This window comes from Zootoca vivipara, chromosome 3 (assembly GCF_963506605.1).
Source record: "Zootoca vivipara chromosome 3, rZooViv1.1, whole genome shotgun sequence".
Lineage (NCBI taxonomy): Eukaryota > Metazoa > Chordata > Lepidosauria > Squamata > Lacertidae > Zootoca > Zootoca vivipara.
The window spans coordinates 52428352-52447215 of record NC_083278.1 but is presented as its reverse complement, the minus strand read 5'-3'; the positions used below and the strand labels follow the sequence as shown (position 1 = coordinate 52447215).

Below are 18864 nucleotides of genomic sequence, written 5' to 3'. Positions count from 1 at the left end.
GCGCGGGGGGGGGGAGGATGGACGCCGGAAATGACGCCACGCGCGCGGCGTAAACAGTTTTCCGAGACCCTGGTAACGGAGCGTTGGCCTCTTGTGGCCAAAGAGCGCCGAGCGGGCAGCGTCGGCTTCGGTAGCAACAGTCGGCGTCGCTCGCTTTCTCCGCTTGTCTTCGAGGCGAGCTCCGGGAGGGGAAGAGGAGCCCTCCGTGCGAGAGAAACGGCGGGGGGCGCTCCGCTCGGGCTCCCCCTTCCCTCGCGGGACCCGGGAAAGGGTCCCGCGGGGAGCGCGGCTCCCAGAACGGGAGGAGGAAAGGCGCCGCTGTGAGGGGGAGACGGGGACGGAGCGCACGAGACGCGCGATTCCCCCCCCCGTCCTCTCGCTCGTTTATCCGTCGCCCCAGGGGGGAGGTTTTAAAAAGGAAACGGCAGCAGGAAACCTCCGAGGAGCCCGCAGGGGGCGGCTTGTGGTTACCTCAGGAGATCCTTCCCCGACAGCCCCATCCTTTCCTCCCTCACCTGGACTGAAGAGCAAGGACCGGGGAGTCTGGGGGTCCCTCACCCGCCTTCCCTCCCCACGAAGGAAAATGGTGCAGAAGGAGCCAGAGTGGCAAATAAGGCTGGGAGGGGGACGAGGGGAGACGTTGTGAGTGAGAGGAGGTAGCCGCGGGGACTGGAAGGGGGGAGGTGAAGAGGTAGTTTGACCTGCCCCCCTCTTCTTCTCTCCCCCTCACCCCCCCTCCGCCGTCCTCTTTGCCACCAGCATTAGCTGCTTTCCATCTCTATCCTTGTCTTTTTCCTCCGCCTGCAACCTCAACAACCCCCTCCTCCCCCGCCCTCTATTTTCGTGTCACCCTCGCCCTTCTCCTCCCGGCGCTTGGCAGAGCGGTTGGCAAGGTTTCTTTGCTGTGGAAGATGGCGACACCAGGGATGAGCTGGCAGCAGCACTACTACAGCGGCAGCTCCTCGGGGAGCGCTGGAAAATTCACCACCTCCACTTCCTCAGCCGCCTCCTCCCAGCTCGGCATGGAATATAATCAGGATCTCCATCTCAAAATGAGCAAGAAAATAGCGCAGCTCACCAAGGTAGGAGGGAGCCCTCCATCTAAGCATCTCTCCTCCCCTCCCAATTTGGTAGAGCGTTTGTTTGTTCTTTTCTTGCTCCCATTTTTTTAAAATAAAAAATTACAATTTTCTGAACCTTCAAAAGTGTGTGTTTAAAAGCCTTGCCTGCATTGGAGAGAGTAAAGTCTCAGTTGTGCTGTCCACTTAAATCTGACGAAATTTCTTATAAGAGAGGGCTGCATTAATTTTACAATAGCTGTTGTGTCTATTGCAGAGAGTACCTTGTATAGGTGATAAGGTTGTGTCTAGTGTTGCACTTATTTCTCTATATCCACTTAATAGAATAACCGTCCTAATAGCAATTATCATTGTCTCTCTTTAAGCATAAAAGTTACATCTGTTCATAGGGTAGCATTTGTGTGGAACAAAGGCTACAATCCTATGCACAGTCACTTGCTAGTCAACCCTATGGAACAGAATAGGATTTACTTATGAGTAAACATGCATAGGCTCAGGCTGCATGTTTTGTCTTATGTTTGGAATCCAGTTACATACCATCTTATGTGTTTAAATTGCTGTCTTGTTATAGCTCTCTGGCTTTAACATTGGTGCTTTCATTTATGCAAGTAGTAAGGTTTTTTTTAGCTCCTATTCTATAATTCTTTTTGCATAATAATTCCACAGAATGAATCACTCTAGAATAATTTTAATGGTGATTTAGATTGTTGACAACTTTCTTAAAGCCCACCTGTTTAATTTTAAGCTTTTCATTCCCCATAGCAGTTTACAAAAGGTAAAGCAATAAAATAACGTAATACAAAAGAAAGATCCAACAAAAAAGAAAAGCAGCAGTATTGTACAGCAAAAACAGTGAACACAGCAATTGTTAGATCTCAAGGGCAAACTGAAACAAAAAGTGTTTACCTCCCTTCAGAAAGCCAGCAGGGGGATGCTAATTAACTTTTCTTAGGAGAGTTCCATACTGTAGTATCAGGGCTGCTACAAAAAAGACAGGGCTCCTGGTGGAGGCTAAAATAGTCTGCATTTTAGATGGATTCCAGAGCAGGGCCTCTTTAGAAGATCCAAAGTAATGTACTAATAGCATTGGCATGTGAGATACAACTGGTGAGAGAACCAAAATTCCAGACTTCTTGTTCAAGTGCACTTTTCTGGCATATTTTAGTAAATATCTTACTAAAATCCACACCTTTCCTGCTCAAGTTGGCTGGCATAGAAGATGGGTCCACAGTCCCAATCTGGAGCTGGTGCTCCAGGCTGGAATCAGATCTGATGCTATAATATGATTCCGAGCTGATTCAGCCCCTCTACATCCCTGTAAATGCTCCGTTTGGGAGAGTTTCTGCATATTTCCACCAGCTTTTTCTGCTTACTCATGTTTGATGTACTTGAGCTTGCTTCCTGAAATAATGTAATGTAAGGTCAGTGCCTATAAACCTTTAGCATGGAAGCATAGTAAGTTTGGGAAAGAAAAACAAAGATATAGATATTTCTTTATACATTACTCTAAAGCATAGCTGCCAAGTTTTCCCTTTTCTCGCGAGGAAGCCTATTCAGCATAAGGGAAAATCCCTTAAAAAAAGGGATAACTTGGCAGCTATGCTCTAAAGCCAGGAACAGTGTTCTTTAATCTTATTTAAGGATGGCTATTTAATGAAGTGCAAAACTTTATCTCAAGGAAAAAGAATGCTCAGGCTATCCAGCCTAAACTGGTAGATTTGGGGATGGGTTAAGGTGTATGTTTACCAGCATCTGTAAATGTATACAGTTGTAGTAATCTTTGTTCAAAACATTGTGGCAAGTTTGTTTTATGCTGATAAATCTGTGGGTGATTTGGTGGTTTTTGACAATTGTGTTTTGAAAACGTGGGAGATGGATGGTAATTTAGAGTAATAATAATATCTGTACAAAAAGGGATATGTTAAGTTTTATGTATATATGAAAGAAAGTATTTTATGCTAATGTAACAAATGCTTATATTAATTCCAATGACTGTTGGTCGCTTTGGAGTCTCTTTATATTTGTATGTGTTTTTTAAATGTATATCCTGCTTTTTACACATCTTGAATTGGCTTACAAAGACAAAAAATGCAGGAGAAATTCAATACCATACTTTTCCAGCCTTTCTGTCAACACAAACATTTTTGTTTGCCCAATGGAAAGATCTTTCCTCTCCTCCCTCTGTGTGCTATGCTGGGGGTTCTCCCAAAATTCCAGAGCCAGTTTGAAGTGCATGAGAGAGAGCAGAGGGAAGCCCCACTGCATTAGCAGAAGTCCTTGCATAGGCTTCCACTAGCGGGACCAGTTAGCTGAATCTGACCTACAATGTACATAATTTAAAACATCACAAAATAAGAACATTAGAACAGTCTCCTCATAAGAAGAAAAGGGGTCCCAGATGAGAGCAGAAAACGTACTCATTACAAAAATGCTTTGAAGAAAAGTTACTTGTTAACAGTCTGACTTTAACCTCCATTGATTTAGATTGGAGAAGTGTAATGGAGGATAGGTCTGTCAGTGACAATATTGAACATTCAAATTTGGAAGCAATATGCCTCTGAATAGCAGTTGCTATGGAACAACAGTAGGAGAGACCTATGCGTTCCAGACCTCTTTATGTATTTCCCTGAGATACGTGGTTGGCCACTGTGGGATGTTGGATATGATGAACCTTTGCATGATACAGCAGGCTCTTGTGTTAAAATACAATAAAGTGTATAGGAGGGCATTAACTTTGTAACTTCATCTCCATGCCATTTGAGGAAATTGGATGTTGTAAGTTATTAAAATGCACAATAGGGGAATTTGATGTGACCTGTGGGTATATGAAATAGTTATTTTGTATAGAGTTACAGCAAAAAGGTACTTGGGCTCTGTAGGCAGTGCCTTTCATCTTTGCTAAATGCAATGTAGTCAAGTTAGAGCTACCACAAAATGTTGTGTACTGCTGTTGTTCAGTATACGTTATTCAATTCCTCCCCCCCACCCCCCATTCAGCATTCTGTGTTTACTGAACACAGACCTCATTTGACTTTTTCTGGGGTTCTCCACCTTTTGTGGGTGTTAGTAACAATTTTTGTGTTACTAGGTCTGCTCATGCCTTTCTTTTGTATGGTTTTAGCTACAGATGTGATGGCATTCAGATGATTTAACTGAAAATAGAAGAACTGAGTGAGACTCCACAATAAAATGTTAATTATGTGTGGGATGTTGTGTCCTCTTGCTTCTTCCCCATTGAACATTTTACTACTTTGAGTTTTTGTTCCTTCAAAGATTCAACTTAGCTAGGTACCGTAGTTGCCCAGAGCAAAAACCCCTTTTGCCTGAGAATTGATGGCTAGAAGCCCTTGAAGATGCAGACTAGACTGACTGTCAGCTGATTGGATCTACACCCTTGGAAGTTCTTCCTGTCCAAGTGTGGAAGCTGCCCAGAGCAAGAAGAGCTTTCCAGCAAGCTACATTGATAGCAACATCACTTTCTAGCCTGCAGTTTGCCACCCCGCACATACAAGAACCTCCCTGCAGAGTCTGCAACTTCCTGCCTTGCAAGCCTTGGTTCCCCCTTGCTTCCCTATGCTTCCTCTGAGACAGAAGGCACAAGCACCCTGTAATATGACATCCGCGCCCCCACCCCTGAAATATTAAAACAAAGTCCTGCTTGTTTGAGGTAGCCATCAGCCACTGCTGAAACTTGCTTTTCCTCTTTGACAACCTTGTAGGCCTTCACCTTTCATTCACTCATCCCTCTCATCCATATAATTTTGAACTGATTGTATTACAAATAGTAATATTATAGTAAGAATAGCAGAGTGAACATGAATACAGTATATACACTATACAGTATATGAGGTTATTCACAAAAAATTTCAAACTGAATTGACGAAATCATAAGTGTATGACATATGCTTTCTCTCTGCTTCTTACCCCTACCTTTTGTGCAACTGCACACATAAACAGTTGTTGGTTTAAAAAAATAGGCAGCAAAAAGCATTTTGTACTTCTGCAGATCTCAGGATTCACCAGCCCTGCTGATATCTCATGTGTGGATGGTGCTGTTTTGGTTGCAGCACTCAGTATATAAGATGAAGATGTCACAAAGTCTACACTGGAATTCAGTTCCAGCAGATTTTAAGCCCGCTCACATACTAAACCTGCCCTGAATTTGGTGAGCAAAATCCTTCTTGCAAAGGTGTGGTCATTTCTTGTATGCAGTGACTCTTCACTATCAATGTGCATGTTTTAGGTCCAGTGCTTACACACTACTCTCCTAATGAGGAAACATTAGGAATGAATTCTTCTCTGGTAGCCTTTCCTCAGTCACCAGTTGTTGTAGGCAAACTATCCTGGAGGGTTTTGCAGAACTGACTTGTTTTGTTCTGCTCTGTACTCCTGGAGAGGAGAGGAATGAAAGCAGCAGTCCTCAGCTTTATTTATATATTTATTATTGTATCAAATTATAGACTGCATACTATTTGAAAGATCTCAAGGTGGGCTGAGCTTTATTCACAGTTGGTTGGATCCTACATATTGTGACTTGATTTTTACTTTTGGAATGGGCTTACCTGCTTGCTACAAAACCATACCCTCATGGATGCTCATGAGAATCAAGGAACAGCATGGGATGCTGTGGGTTGGGTGGGGAGCTGCAGTTGGATGGGCAATAAATGAGAATTAGGAACCTCCATGGGGAGAGCAGAATTACCTCTTGTTCTGCAAGCAGCCCAATCCAGTATGTTGTTGATGTTTAGTCGTTCAGTCGTGTCCGACTCTTTGTGACCCCATGGACCATAGCATGCCAAGCACTCCTGTCTTCCACTGCTTCCCGCAGTTTGGTCAAACTCATGTTCGTAGCTTTGAGAACACTGTCCAACTATCTCGTCCTCTGTCATCCCCTTCTCCTAGTGCCCTCCATCTTTCCCAACATCAGGGTCTTTTCCAGGGAGTCTTCTCTTTTCATGAGGTGGCCAAAGTATTGGAGCCTCAGCTTCAGGATCTGTCCTTCCAGTGAGCACTCAGGGCTGATTTCCTTCAGAATGGATAGGTTTGATCTTCATGCAGTCCATGGGACTCTCAAGGGTCTCCTCCAGCACCATAATTCAAAAGCATCAATTCTTCGGCGATCAGCCTTCTTTATGGTCCAGCTCTCACTTCCATACATCACTACTGGGAAAACCATAGCTTTAACTATACAGACCTTTGTAGGCAAGGTGATGTCTCTGCTTTTTAAGATGCTGTCTAGGTTTGTCATTGCTTTTCTCCCGAGAAGCAGGCGTCTTTTAATTTCGTGACTGCTGTCACCATCTGCAGTGATCAAGGAGCCCAAGAAAGTAAAATCTCTCACTGCCTCCATTTTGTCCCCTTCTATTTGCCAGGAGGTTATGGGACCAGTGGCCATGATCTTGGTTTTTTTGATGTTGAGCTTCAGACCACATTTTGTGCTCTCCTCTTTCACCCTCATTAAAAGGTTCTTTAATTCCTCCTCACTTTCTGCCATCAAGGTTGTGTCATCTGCATATCTGAGGTTGTTGATATTTCTTCCGGCAATCTTAATTCCGGCTTGGGATTCATCTAGTCCAGCCTTTCGCATGATGAATTCTGCATATAAGTTAAATAAGCAGGGAGACAATATACAGCCTTGTCGTACTCCTTTCCCAATTTTGAACCAATCAGTTGTTCCATATCCAGTTCTAACTGTAGCTTCTTGTCCCACATAGAGCTTTCTCAGGAGACAGATGAGGTAATCAGGCACTCCCACTTCTTTAAGAACTTGCCATAGTTAGCTGTGGTCGGCACAGTCAAAGACTTTTGCATAGTCAATGAAGCAGAAGTAGATGTTTTTCTGGAACTCTGCCCCTTCGAAATCCAGCTTGTACTTCTGGGAGTTCTCGGCCCACATACTGCCTAATCCTGCCTTGTAGAATTTTAAGCATAACCTTGCTAGCGTGTGAAATGAGAGCAATTGTGAGAGAGAATGAGAGTAATAGTTGGAGCATTCTTTGGTACTGCCCTTCTTTGGGATTGGGATGTAGACTGATCTTCTCCAATCCTCTGGCCATTGCTGAGTTTTCCAAACTTGCTGGCATATTGAGTGTAGCAAGTTTCCAGTATATGAACCTCATTTCTCCCACCACCTCTGTGACACATGAAATACCCATAAAAGTTTGAATAACTAATGTCAACTATTGCTGTACCAGGGCTACATGAATTAATGGTAACTTGTGCTTTAAACATAATGGATGTGTTCCCAAATATGTTAACTTCAAATACATGCATAAAGTTTATTCAGGTTTGTGTAATGTTTCTTTGTCTTTCTTGAGAGAAGAGGGGAAATAAATACTTCTTGTTGTAGAATGAATCTTTGTTCCTTTTACCAATTAATGTATTGGAGTGGAAATGATGGCAACTTGCCTGGACTGTAACAAACATTTCAGACTGACAGACTTGTCTATGTGAAAATGCTTATGATAGAGCTCCTTTCTTTTTTGTCTGTAGTAGTTAGGCTTCAATAAGTGTAGACAGTTCACCCAAATTTCAAAATAATAATTGCATTGGTCTGTAATAACAATGCAAAAAGTGTATGACATCTTGGAGACCCACTACCTCTGTATAATAGTAGGATCTTTTGTCAGGTCTGAGAAGATGGAAAGCATAGGTTTTATCCAACCAAGTCACACTCAGAGTAGAAGACACATTGAAGTGCATGGACCAAAGTTAGTGGAGTTTCTGTGGGTCTGCTGCTCTGCATATCACTAACAATGGATACATAAAATCCTACAGTTTGCTGCTGTTCATGCTCTAATACAGCATAGCATTGTTTAATTCTTTAATCTGCTGTTTGTACAAATTAGTTTTGAGGAGGAGTTCCAAAGTCAGCGAAACATTGCACTGCCGGAGTTGGGTGGACCATGTCACCTTTTCTTCTTCACTGCTTTGTCTCATCTGCTACTTGCTCACTCCTGTGGTTTAGGTTCTCAGTTTCTCACTCTGAGGAAAGTGCCCTTTCTCAGAGTGAGGTATTATGAGCAAGGTCACACAGCACCATGAGGTGCTGCTGTTTTGACACAACAGTGCCAGATTTACTTTTTAGAAGTAACTTTTTCTTCAGAGTGAGGAAAGGACTGTGCTGCCAAGTTAGTGCCAGGCAGGTAGGAGGAGGTGGCAACAATGGTGGATGGCTGGGTGTGAGCAGTGGCAGTGGTGGTCTGCTAGTCAGGGCAGACAGATGGTGAACAGGGGTGCAATCCACTGCCCCCATTCACTGTCTGAACCTCATGGCTCATAAGGCCAGGCCTGACAATCCATTGCAATTTCTGTCAATATATCTTTCACCATAAAGAGCTTGATTAAGTGTGTTTCATCAACCAGGAATACTGGCTTAAAATACACTCTGCTGTGTCAGCTTCAAACAATGGGTCATAAATTTGCCTTGTTAACTAACCATTGTTTTAAACCAGGATCACTGCTTTGTACATAATGCTAAGCCAAACTTCTTTAAAAGCAAAAACTTTTGTGGATGTTATTCTGCTGTCTGCATGGGATATGGGAGTGTGGAATGTGCAAGCTCAATGTTTCATTTGATTCATGGAGGCTCATCCACATAGTGCCAGACCAGGCATCCCCAAACTTCAGCCCTCCAGATGTTTTGGACTACAATTCCCATCTTCCCTGACCACTGGTCCTGTTAGCTAGGGATCATGGGAGTTGTAGGCCAAAACATCTGGAGGGCCACAGTTTGGGGATGCCTGTGCTAGACTGGTTTATGTGAACCATCTATGCATCCACAGTGTGTGTCCTCTGCTTGCACATTGCATATGGCATGCACACAGGTCCATCTGTCTAATTTTCATTTGTGAAAATCCATGTAGAATCCTTCATGTAATTTACAAAGGAATCCTGTGCATGTTGGCAGAACCATTGCTGCATTAGCAAGCTGGTGATCACAGTTCAATGGGTACAACAGCGATGAAGTGTGGGCAACTGGTCTCTATTCCCAAACTGGTTATTACCAACCTAATGCAAATGCAAGTACTTACAGTATGTACTGCCCACTTGTACAAGTTTCTCTGAGTCAAGCCAATTAGTATTCTGCACAGTTGTACAGTGGTGCCTCGACTTAACGAATTTAATCCATTCCAAAGGCACCTTCGTAAATCGAAAAATTCGTAAGTCGAAAAACACCATTGGAAACACAATTTCCCATAGGAATGCATTGGAAACAGAAAAATTCGTAAGTCGAAGCAACCCTATCTAAAAATTCATGAGTTGAAAAATCCCTATCTAAAACCACCGCGGTTTCCCCCCGGATGTCGAGACATTCGTAAGCGTGCGGTCATTACCCCCATTCGTAAGTCACAAAATTCGGTTGTCGAGTCATTCGAAAGTCGAGGTACCACTGTATATATGCAGAATTTTAATGAGCATGCATTTTCTTGGGTCAGCTTCTTTTAGTAATCAAGCATTCTGGAAGCCAAAACTTCTATGTTTCTATGCTAAGAAGATAAATACAAAACAAAGCAGTGTGAAAGAAGCTTCCTTGAATTTATCTACTTCTGTGCTGTGGTTGAATATCTATTGTAATCATATGGATGCTTATATCCTCAAACAATGGTAGGATTTGGGTCAGAGAGTTTCCCTAAGATATCTCTCCCCCCGCAAAAAAACCCCATCTTTACAGCATAGATTGCTTCAATGCACAAAAACCTTCCAGAAATATGTGAACAAATGTAACTTTTTATGTTCACTTTTAAGGTGTTTTGTCAGATATCATGCCATGGAGTCTCACAAGAGAACACTATCCTGGTTATAAGGCACTATTATTTGTAATGCCCCAAAACTTAGATTGAGGCACACACCTTTTGTTCCATATTCATTTATACATGTGGTGGCAAGGGGACAGTATGATTCACAGGGTTCCAGTGGCTTAGCGCAAATGAGCAAATGTGCCTGTTCCTTCAGGAAAGATTAGAGCTACAGTGCTCCTCCCACAGCCCTACTGTTTTACTAACTGTTGGGCTAAGCCATAGTAAGGCTTAGCATTTCAACCATACCCAGGTTTTTGTCTTTTCTGCCCCAGACAAACCACAAATGATAAATTAAGAACAAACCTTGGTTACAGCTAGGGGTGCATATTCTAGAGTGAAGTGTGCATAGAAATGCATATATAGTGGTACCTCTGGTTATGAACTTAATTCGTTCCAGAGGTCCGTTCTTAACCTGAGGTACCACTTTAGTTAATGGGGCCTCCCACTGCCGCTGCGCCGCCACCACACAATTTCTGTTCTCATCCTGAGGTAAAGTTCTTAACCTGAGGTACTACTTCCAGGTTAGCGGAGTCTGTAACCCAAAGTGTTTGTAACCCAAGGTACTACTGTATTTCCAAAAATAACAGGAACATGCATTATATCAGGAAAAAATGCTTTGCAAAAATAGTATATTAGGCAAAATCCTATACACAGATTTGTACATTAGGAAAAATCTAAACTAAAATGCTGATGAGTTTCCCTGAGAATGTTTTTTGAAAAATGAGAAACTGAAATTGACATATAAAAAGGAATAGAGGGGGGAATGGATTTGGGGAGTTAGCAAGGGAATAATTTATAAATTATGTTACATATGATGGGTGAGGAAGGGACTCACAACGTTGTGATGAGGGAGGCAGAATATTATTTACTGAGATGTATAAAAAATAAACCAATGCTGTCAGTCCTACACAGAGTAAACCAACTGATTGTAAGGGATATTGGCTAAGGGAGCAATCCCTATGCACAAGAAAGGGGCATAAAACAAATTGTTGTAAATTAAGATGGCGTAAATTTACACCAGATCCAAACCCCAATCACCAATGGGACAACAAAAGCTTTAGCTGTCACAAAATGCTATGGATCATCTTACTGAACTGGGCCAGAATTTACTGAGCTGTTGGAAAAACTTCAATATAGGTTTGGAGGTTTGAGATTCCCCTTCCTACCTTTTCACCTGCGTTACAGCTCAAATCTTTATACAGTATGTGCACCCAGAAGTAAGTCCCACTGAGTTAAATGGGGCTGATTCTCAGGTAGGATAGCAACCTCAGTCACTTTGCAAGTTTTACATTTACAGAAAACAGGTCTTTTGAAAGTCCTAACATGTTGGCATTATACCTCAACACTCTGGAAAGCATTTAAAAAGCAATTTGAGCCAAATATTCTGGATTGTCATCCTAGCAGATTGAGCATTCACAAAAATCATTTGAAAATTAATTATGGGAGTATATAATCTCTAAACATCCTTCATACAGTTTAGTTTTCTTTATACTGCTGCAAGTTTTACTTTTTGTTTATTATTAATGATGTTTTATATTCCATTTCACCCAACAGTTTTTCTAATATTCTATGTTGGAAAGTCTAAATAGTGTGTATTATCAAATAGTGTGAAACCCAAAGCAATCATGTTATCTTCTTGCTAAAATAAACGTTGGGAATGAAGTATCCTATATATTTAAATCTCCCCAAATATGTTTTCTTGCTACTTGGAACAATAAAAAGTATATTATTTGACATTTTTCCTACCATTTTGCAAGGGAAAAAAATCCAAACAAAAGAAGACTGTTGAGATTACATCATTAGTTTGGTAGGCATAGTGTAATTTAAGTCTCAGTTTTGTTGTTTGTCAGATTTTCTAACTCAGTGGATGAAAAAGTTATATCCTAATTGTTTAGGTACTGATGACATCAACAGTTTATTTAAAGAGAAAAATTCACTGCAGCCTTTGCCACTGTTTTATTTCCTACCATCTCTTAAAACAATAAGCATGAGCCCTGAACGTGGCATCATCTCCTTCAGTCATGTTCTACCTGTCTAGCTATGCTTTTATTTTGTGCCACAGAAGTGACAGATAACTGGAATTCAATATGATAATTTTAATATTATAATCTGATTTTTGTCATATCTCTCTTCTCACTCAAGGTAACATCTGGCTAACATTTGTTCTAGTAGCTGCTCCAATACTATTATAGCTTGAAGTTGAATGCGTGTTTATTTTTAGTTCCTGTCTTGAATGCTGCTCAGTAACATACTAATTAACAAAGTAATTGCATTTTATGATTATCTGCCAGCTACTTTTGTCTGCAATACCATGATAAGTTGCATTTTTTTCAATACAACTGAGTAGATAACCTTAGCATTCATTTATAAATATCACAAGGAAACACAAAATGTGACTTTGATGTGACAAGATCAGACATTAAGATGAGCTGTTTGCCAAATGTCTTTACAATCCATTTTTTTAAAACATAATTTTTATTGGTTTTACAAATTACAAAAAACACATTTTCCACCTTCTTCCCATCCCCCTCCATGGGTCCTCCCCTGCCACAGGAGTATCCCATGCAGGTGAACAGTCAGAGATGGTCCATTTTATAATTGGATTTCTGTCCTCCTCCCCCTCCCCTGCCCCAGAGCCCCCCCCCTGCCACCAGAGAGCTCCAGAAGATCAGGGCAGGGAGCAGGAGGGCATCCATCCAGCCATCCATTCTCATACCAAAAAGAAAAATTCTACACCCAAAAAAAGAAAAAGAAAAAAAAGACAAAGAATAAAAAAAGGAAAAAAAAGAACAAAAATAATCTTTTTCCACTCAACATTGATAAACCATTTTTTGTGGGCTTCCCCAACCTCCCCCCTTCCCCGGTTTTCATCCCTATTTTATCCTCTTTAACAGTTTCTTAATCTATAAAATAATTACCTTTATACCTCATACAATTTTAAAGCTTAACTTTTATCATTTTCACCAAATATCTTAATCACTAAAAATCGAACTCCAGTTTTTCTTCCCGTGCCTAATTTCACCCCCTCTATAGACCTCCTTAATTTAAGCTTTTTCCAAAATCAATTCTCATTTAAACTATACCCAATCTAACCTTTCTTCCCCAGTTTCCGGCTACGTCCCCCCAATCCAGCAAGTTCCGTGGTCAGCAGTCCAGTAGTAATCCTAATGATCCTGATTATCCATCCTATTAATCACAACCCCACTCTCCCTTCATCCCACCCCCTTTTTCCAGTGTTTTACCGTCCAGGCCTCCATACAACCCCCCTGAGTTTCTCCCCTTCTTTGGTTATTTTTTTCTTCTTCCCTGTGGGCATTCTGAAGTTCCTGTAAATCCAATCGTACCCTCCTCAAAAGAGGGGCACTCCACATGTCTTTTTGTAAAAAAAAAGTCATCTTTTCCTTCGTGGTGAGCTTCATTTTGTATTATATTGTCACAGTCGTCATCATCATCTTTACGTTCCAAATCACAGTCACCATCATTGTCAAAATCCTCCAAATCACTGTCACTATCGTTTTCACACTAGTCCTCCTCAGTTTCAGTAGCTTCATCCTCTAAGAAATCATATTTCGCAATCACCATCTGAAATTGTTGCCTTAACTCTTGCTGTTGTGTGTCATCTCGACATAGTCCTATTCTTACTTCCCACAGGGTTGTCAAAACAATCCGCTGGAACTCAGGCGAATACCTTTTTGTTGACATAGTTCAATCCTGTCAAGGTCAAAACTTGTCACATGGGGTGAAAGATGGTCACAGTTGTTTTCTCGACCCCATTTTAACGAACTGGCTGCATTCTCCAATTCTTAATACATAAAATCCAAACTAATATTTCAAAAACCAAAGATTCTAAAAAGTCCAAAAATGAAAATAAAATTTCGCTATAAATCCTAATCGGCTCACTGGGCTGTCTGGGCTGCCGGCTCCTGGGGGGAGGAAAGGTCTTTCTGAATCTTTACCTCTTTCTGCAGGGCGTTTATATCCACAGTCCTTCTCCCCCTTTACCCTGCATCTAGGGGAGATCTTTTTCAAACATGAGTTTGACCAAACTGCGGGAGGCAGTGCAAGACAGGAGTGCCTGGCGTGCTATGGTCCATGGGGTCACGAAGAGTCGGACACGACTAAACGACTAAACAACAACAACAAGGGAACCTTTTAAATTAAAATCTTCTGTTCGCGGCTTCGGGTTTTTGTTTACTGTTTCTTAGATTGCCGGTGGGGGGGTGGCTTCCGTTTTTTTCCCCTCTCTCCCAAATCCAAATTAATTTATAATCCAATCTTTTGGGGTTACTTACAGTCTTGTTTCCGAATCGTTTTTTCGAAAGAATCCAGCGCTCTTCGGCTCGGAGCTTCTCTCCGCCAGGTTAACGCTGTTGTTCAAAATGGCCCCCACGACTTCTACCCTCCTCGCTCCGGGGCTCTTATTAGAGCTTGCCAGAGAGTTGGGGAGTCCGGATTGGGGCTCTGCTGAACAAAATTCGCCCCCGGGACGCTCTTCCCGGGGTTCTAAGGGGCGCAGCGTCGCTCTCGCTGCCCTCCCCACTCCTAGCAGAGACGGGTCGCCTCGGAGACGAGACGAAACCCCGCCGATCGGCGCTGGCGCTGAACCGGAAGCCCGTCTTTACAATCCAAATGAAAGATACTTAGCCTTGGATCAAGAAATGTCTTGAGTGAGTGGAAAAGCCACTTGTATAAGGCAGTCCCCCACCCAACAAAATTCTTCCAATTTTCCCATTCTGCTGCAGCTCCTGGTATACCCACACCTTTCCTGCAGGGCCATTAACCTCCTCTGAGTAATTTGTAGAGGAGAGTGGAGCCAGGAAAACCTATTGTCAATCAAAATACTTTATTCGACCGATAGTCAGAAAGAAAAACATTTCTCAATACAAATATAAAAATATAAAACTGAAGGCATCAGTTCTCTTAGTCGGGAACTAAAGTGAGATAACTATGGGGTTATAAGATATTGCCTTAAATCATTATAAAAGGGACAACTCAGTAAAATGTGTTCTGTGGATTCTACCTCACCCAAGGCACAATGGCACGTTCTCTGACTGTATGGGACTCCTCCAAATCTTCCCCTCAAAACCGCCGAATCAAGAACATTCAGTCTGGCCGCAGTCAGTAATCTGTGGTATTCCACGTAGTGGATATCCGGCAGGTAACGGGCTGGTGCAGCCCGATACACCTGCTCCCCTAAAAGCATCCCAAATTTCACGCAGGCTATGTCCTCCTGTCTGGCGATATCCCCCAATCTCTGAGCGATCACCGCTATACGTCATGGACTCAATATAAAGGGAGGACAGACCGCATTTCTGCACTTCCTCTACCACTTCCCCTTCCCATGGAGATTTAAAATTATCCCTCAGAATCAGGGGGGCCAAACCCACCGGTCTGAAACATAGTTTGAGCCATAGCCATAATTTCGCTTTCAGGGCCACATACCTAAAGGCTTGGCAGCCAGTCTCCAATCTCCTGATTGCACCCGCAACAGAAGGGAGGATCCTGAGAATGGCCCTGAGGAATTGTGATTGGATAGATTCCAATTTTACAAAGTCCCGACGCGAACCCGAAAACCTATTGTGTGAGACTATAGAATCCAGTGCTCACTCAATCTTCCTTAAGTTTTGGTTCTGAGCATGCGTACTTGAACATAAGTGCTGTTTTAAAATACTAGGAATAACAGCACTCAAACAGCCAGAATCCCAAGATGTGTGATGCTTTCCATGCTCACTAGGGGGCTTTATTACATCCCCTTTCCAGTTGCAGCCCCCATCCCATAAAATTATCCCCTGAAGGTCAGCATCCTTTGGCGCAGCAGAAAGGCAATCATGAGTATAAGCCTGTTGCCTGAGTGTACGGGCTTCTCTACATTTCTCCACTCTGATTAGAGTCAGATTTTATTGAAAATATTCTATACATAATACTTAGCAATGAAAAAGACTTTAGAAGCAATGGGTATTCAACTAAGTGTTACTCAAGAGTAGACTGATTAAAATTAATGAACATTACTATATTATGTCCCTTTATTTCAGGGGGTCTATGGAAAACTTAGTTGAATGCTACCCAGTATCAAAATGTGATCTTGGTATATCAACATGCATACCATAGCTGCCAAGTTATCCCTTTTTTTAAGGGATTTTCCCTTATGCTGAATAGGCTTCCTCGTGAGAAAAGGGAAAACTTGGCAGCTATGATGCATACAGAATCTGTATATATTCAGTAACACAGTGGCAAATACCAGTTGTAAAGCTGGCACTACATAATTGGGTAAATGCCTCCAAGAACAAGCACAAATTCTTAGATTAAGTTATTTGCCATGAGACTTTCGCCCAAGCATATTGAAGCTACAGTTCTATAAGTTTGTTACATCATTTGCTTGCTAAAGATGTGTTCAGTTTTTAGACACTGACTTAATTTATAAAAACGATCTTTTAGCTTGCTATTTTAAAAGTTTGTTTAAAGAAGTGTTTTATATTGTCAATTCTTACAATATAACATGGGCGTACAGCAGTATATACAATAAAATATAGAACACCATTAAAAAAAAAGTACAAAACATATAAAAATGACTGGCTGACCAGTTAATTCAAACAGTTGTATAGGCCTGTCTGTATAAAAGTTCTTCAAGGGACACATGGTAATAAAAAATGAGAGTGCCTGCAAAATCTCTGATAGAACAATGTTCCATAGCCTGAGATCAGTAACACTAAATTCCCAATTTCTAGCGGAGGCCTATTAGGCCTCTGTAAATTGTAGGACAACTAGCAGTACTTCTCCACATGATCAAAGTTGTGATTTGCTTTTAACAAGGAATGCAAGACTAGGAAGTTCAGTATATTCAATGCCTTAACTCACAACATACATTTCTTTCCTTTTAATAGATTTCCACAGGAAAGTAATTGCAGCAATTTTACTTGCATGACATGGTTTGGAATGGAAAAAAGACTGAGCAGAAGTATATTTTCCAAAATGGCTGCTAGTCATCGTTCTGCAGGATCTATTTCATAAACTCACACCCATATACTGGAAAATTGTTTACACAGACTTGTGTCAACCTGGTCCTAATGTCTACTTTATTTTCCTTTGCAAACCTTGTCTTCCAAGTGGAAATTGCCTATGGCAATTATAAAGACAGGACTGATTGTGTTAATATATGATGCTTTGAAGCCATTGCTGAAAAAAGATTAAGAAATACCCAATAATGTGTTTTGTGGATAACAAATATGACATGACACACATGTTCATTGATACATACTATTTGTATGTACCTTGCATGACAGATACTTGTAAGCAGCTAAAAATTTTCCTTGTACACTCCCCCATCTTGTCTCGGTCTATAGCCTTCAAACTTAAAGCTGAGCCTGAGGTGAAGACTGGATTGGAAAGAAGTATGATATAAGCAGAACTGACTATGACACCTAAAGCGCTTTTACAGACCTCTTTTAAACTATCTGAGCAAGTACTGCATAAAAGTAACAGTTCAGAGACCTATTTTCTTTGACCAAAGGTTTTAAAACAAACAAAAAGCCATGCATATATGCAAAACATTCAGAATCCCTGACTGGAAGGCAAAAGTGCTGAAAATGGAGTACACAAATTTGTCATCTGCTGCCCCTACATTCCTCCCCCCCCCCAAATATCAGTACTGTATGTTGTATTTAACTCCAGAGCTTTGGAGCTTCCAGAATACCTTGAATGGAGAAAATAACACAGATCTTTGGCGTAACATATGCTATGGAATTGGACAAATTGCTACATTAATTTTGATGAAGAAATTGTACTTTTTAAAGAAGATGTGAAGAAGGGTGATATAGAAAGTATTGAGGGGACATTTTATGTCTCTTGTTAGAGGGAGATACCATATGGAAGATTGGCTGTAAGAGAAGGATAAAGTAACCTGTTCTGTACACTCCTGTATATTACTAGTTCCAGGATGTGTAAAGTTGATTATTTCTGTCTACACCCCCTTCATTATTTTGCAGAATATAGCAGTTTTGTTTGTAAATCTAAGATTCAAGGGTGGGGGAGTGATTAACATGAAAAATCAGGGATTATTCATTGGTTTTTAATGTAACTGAATCCACCTCTTGAAATTCTCCTTCAAGCAGAGTAGCTAGCATCTTGTATTTTGGATATCACTGTTAAAAATACCTAGTCTCTTTTAGATTTCATATTGAAGAGCTAGTGCATAGATTTATTTACTGTGTATGGTGACATTTAATTTTTCTAGTGCTGCACTATTTTGGTTTCTTAAAACTGAAAGGTATTTATTTTCAACTAACAGTTAAAACAATGGACTGACTTGCACAACATGCTAAGTAAACTTTGCTCCTTCCTAGGTTTTTTTCCTGTTGCACTCTAATTATGTCATCCTCTGTAGCTTGTGGTTAGTGAAGATATAGCTTAAGCATCGGTTCAGATTTGGATGACATTCTAAGCCAAACCCTGGCTTAGAGAAGTAGCAAAAGGTGGAGCAAAGAGACGGCAAACTCCTCTCTAGGAGCCACAGAGTCTCACTAAGCCAAAGTTTGTCTTAGTGTGATTTGCCAACCATGTCTATGACTGAGTGCTCTGAATGCTAAAAAAGAAAAGAAAAATGTCAAATGTGTAGGTTAAGATTTCTTCATGACTAATAGATTTAGAAAGGAAAGTTTTAATTTTAGTTGATTATGTGGGAAATATTTTATGAGTAGATATGAATAGGTATTACAGATAACACTTGTACATGCATTTCTGTGTGATAGAAAAGGAAGTATTTTAACAACTACACTAAAGCATTTGTAATGAAGTGTATAATTTTTGTAGTGCTAAGAGGAATGGATGGCATACCCTGCAGCTACAGAATATGTGTCATATGGCATTTTGAAAAAATAAGATCTAACACAATGCATACTTTGAAGAGGCACAGGGAATCAAAAAATTCTTTTGTTCAATAGCTTGTTGTATCAAAGGTTAAATAGATTGAACTCTGTGGTTGTCTGTCA

At 41.1% G+C, this 18864-nt stretch overlaps 1 protein-coding gene across 5 annotated transcripts in view; it reads left to right on the top strand.

The window, feature by feature from the left end:
• Window positions 1–68: 68 nt before the first annotated feature.
• The window catches only part of FAM184A (family with sequence similarity 184 member A), a 65507-nt gene continuing 46711 nt past the window's right edge, over window positions 69–18864 (top strand). For all 5 annotated transcript variants that reach the window (XR_009557336.1, XM_060272653.1, XM_060272654.1 and 2 more), the window contains exon 1: window positions 69–1082. Coding sequence is in view for 4 of the 5 variants with exons in the window: in XM_060272653.1 (XP_060128636.1) it covers window positions 912–1082 (171 nt within the window). In the remaining variant the exon portion in view is untranslated. The remainder of the gene's footprint in view (window positions 1083–18864) is intronic.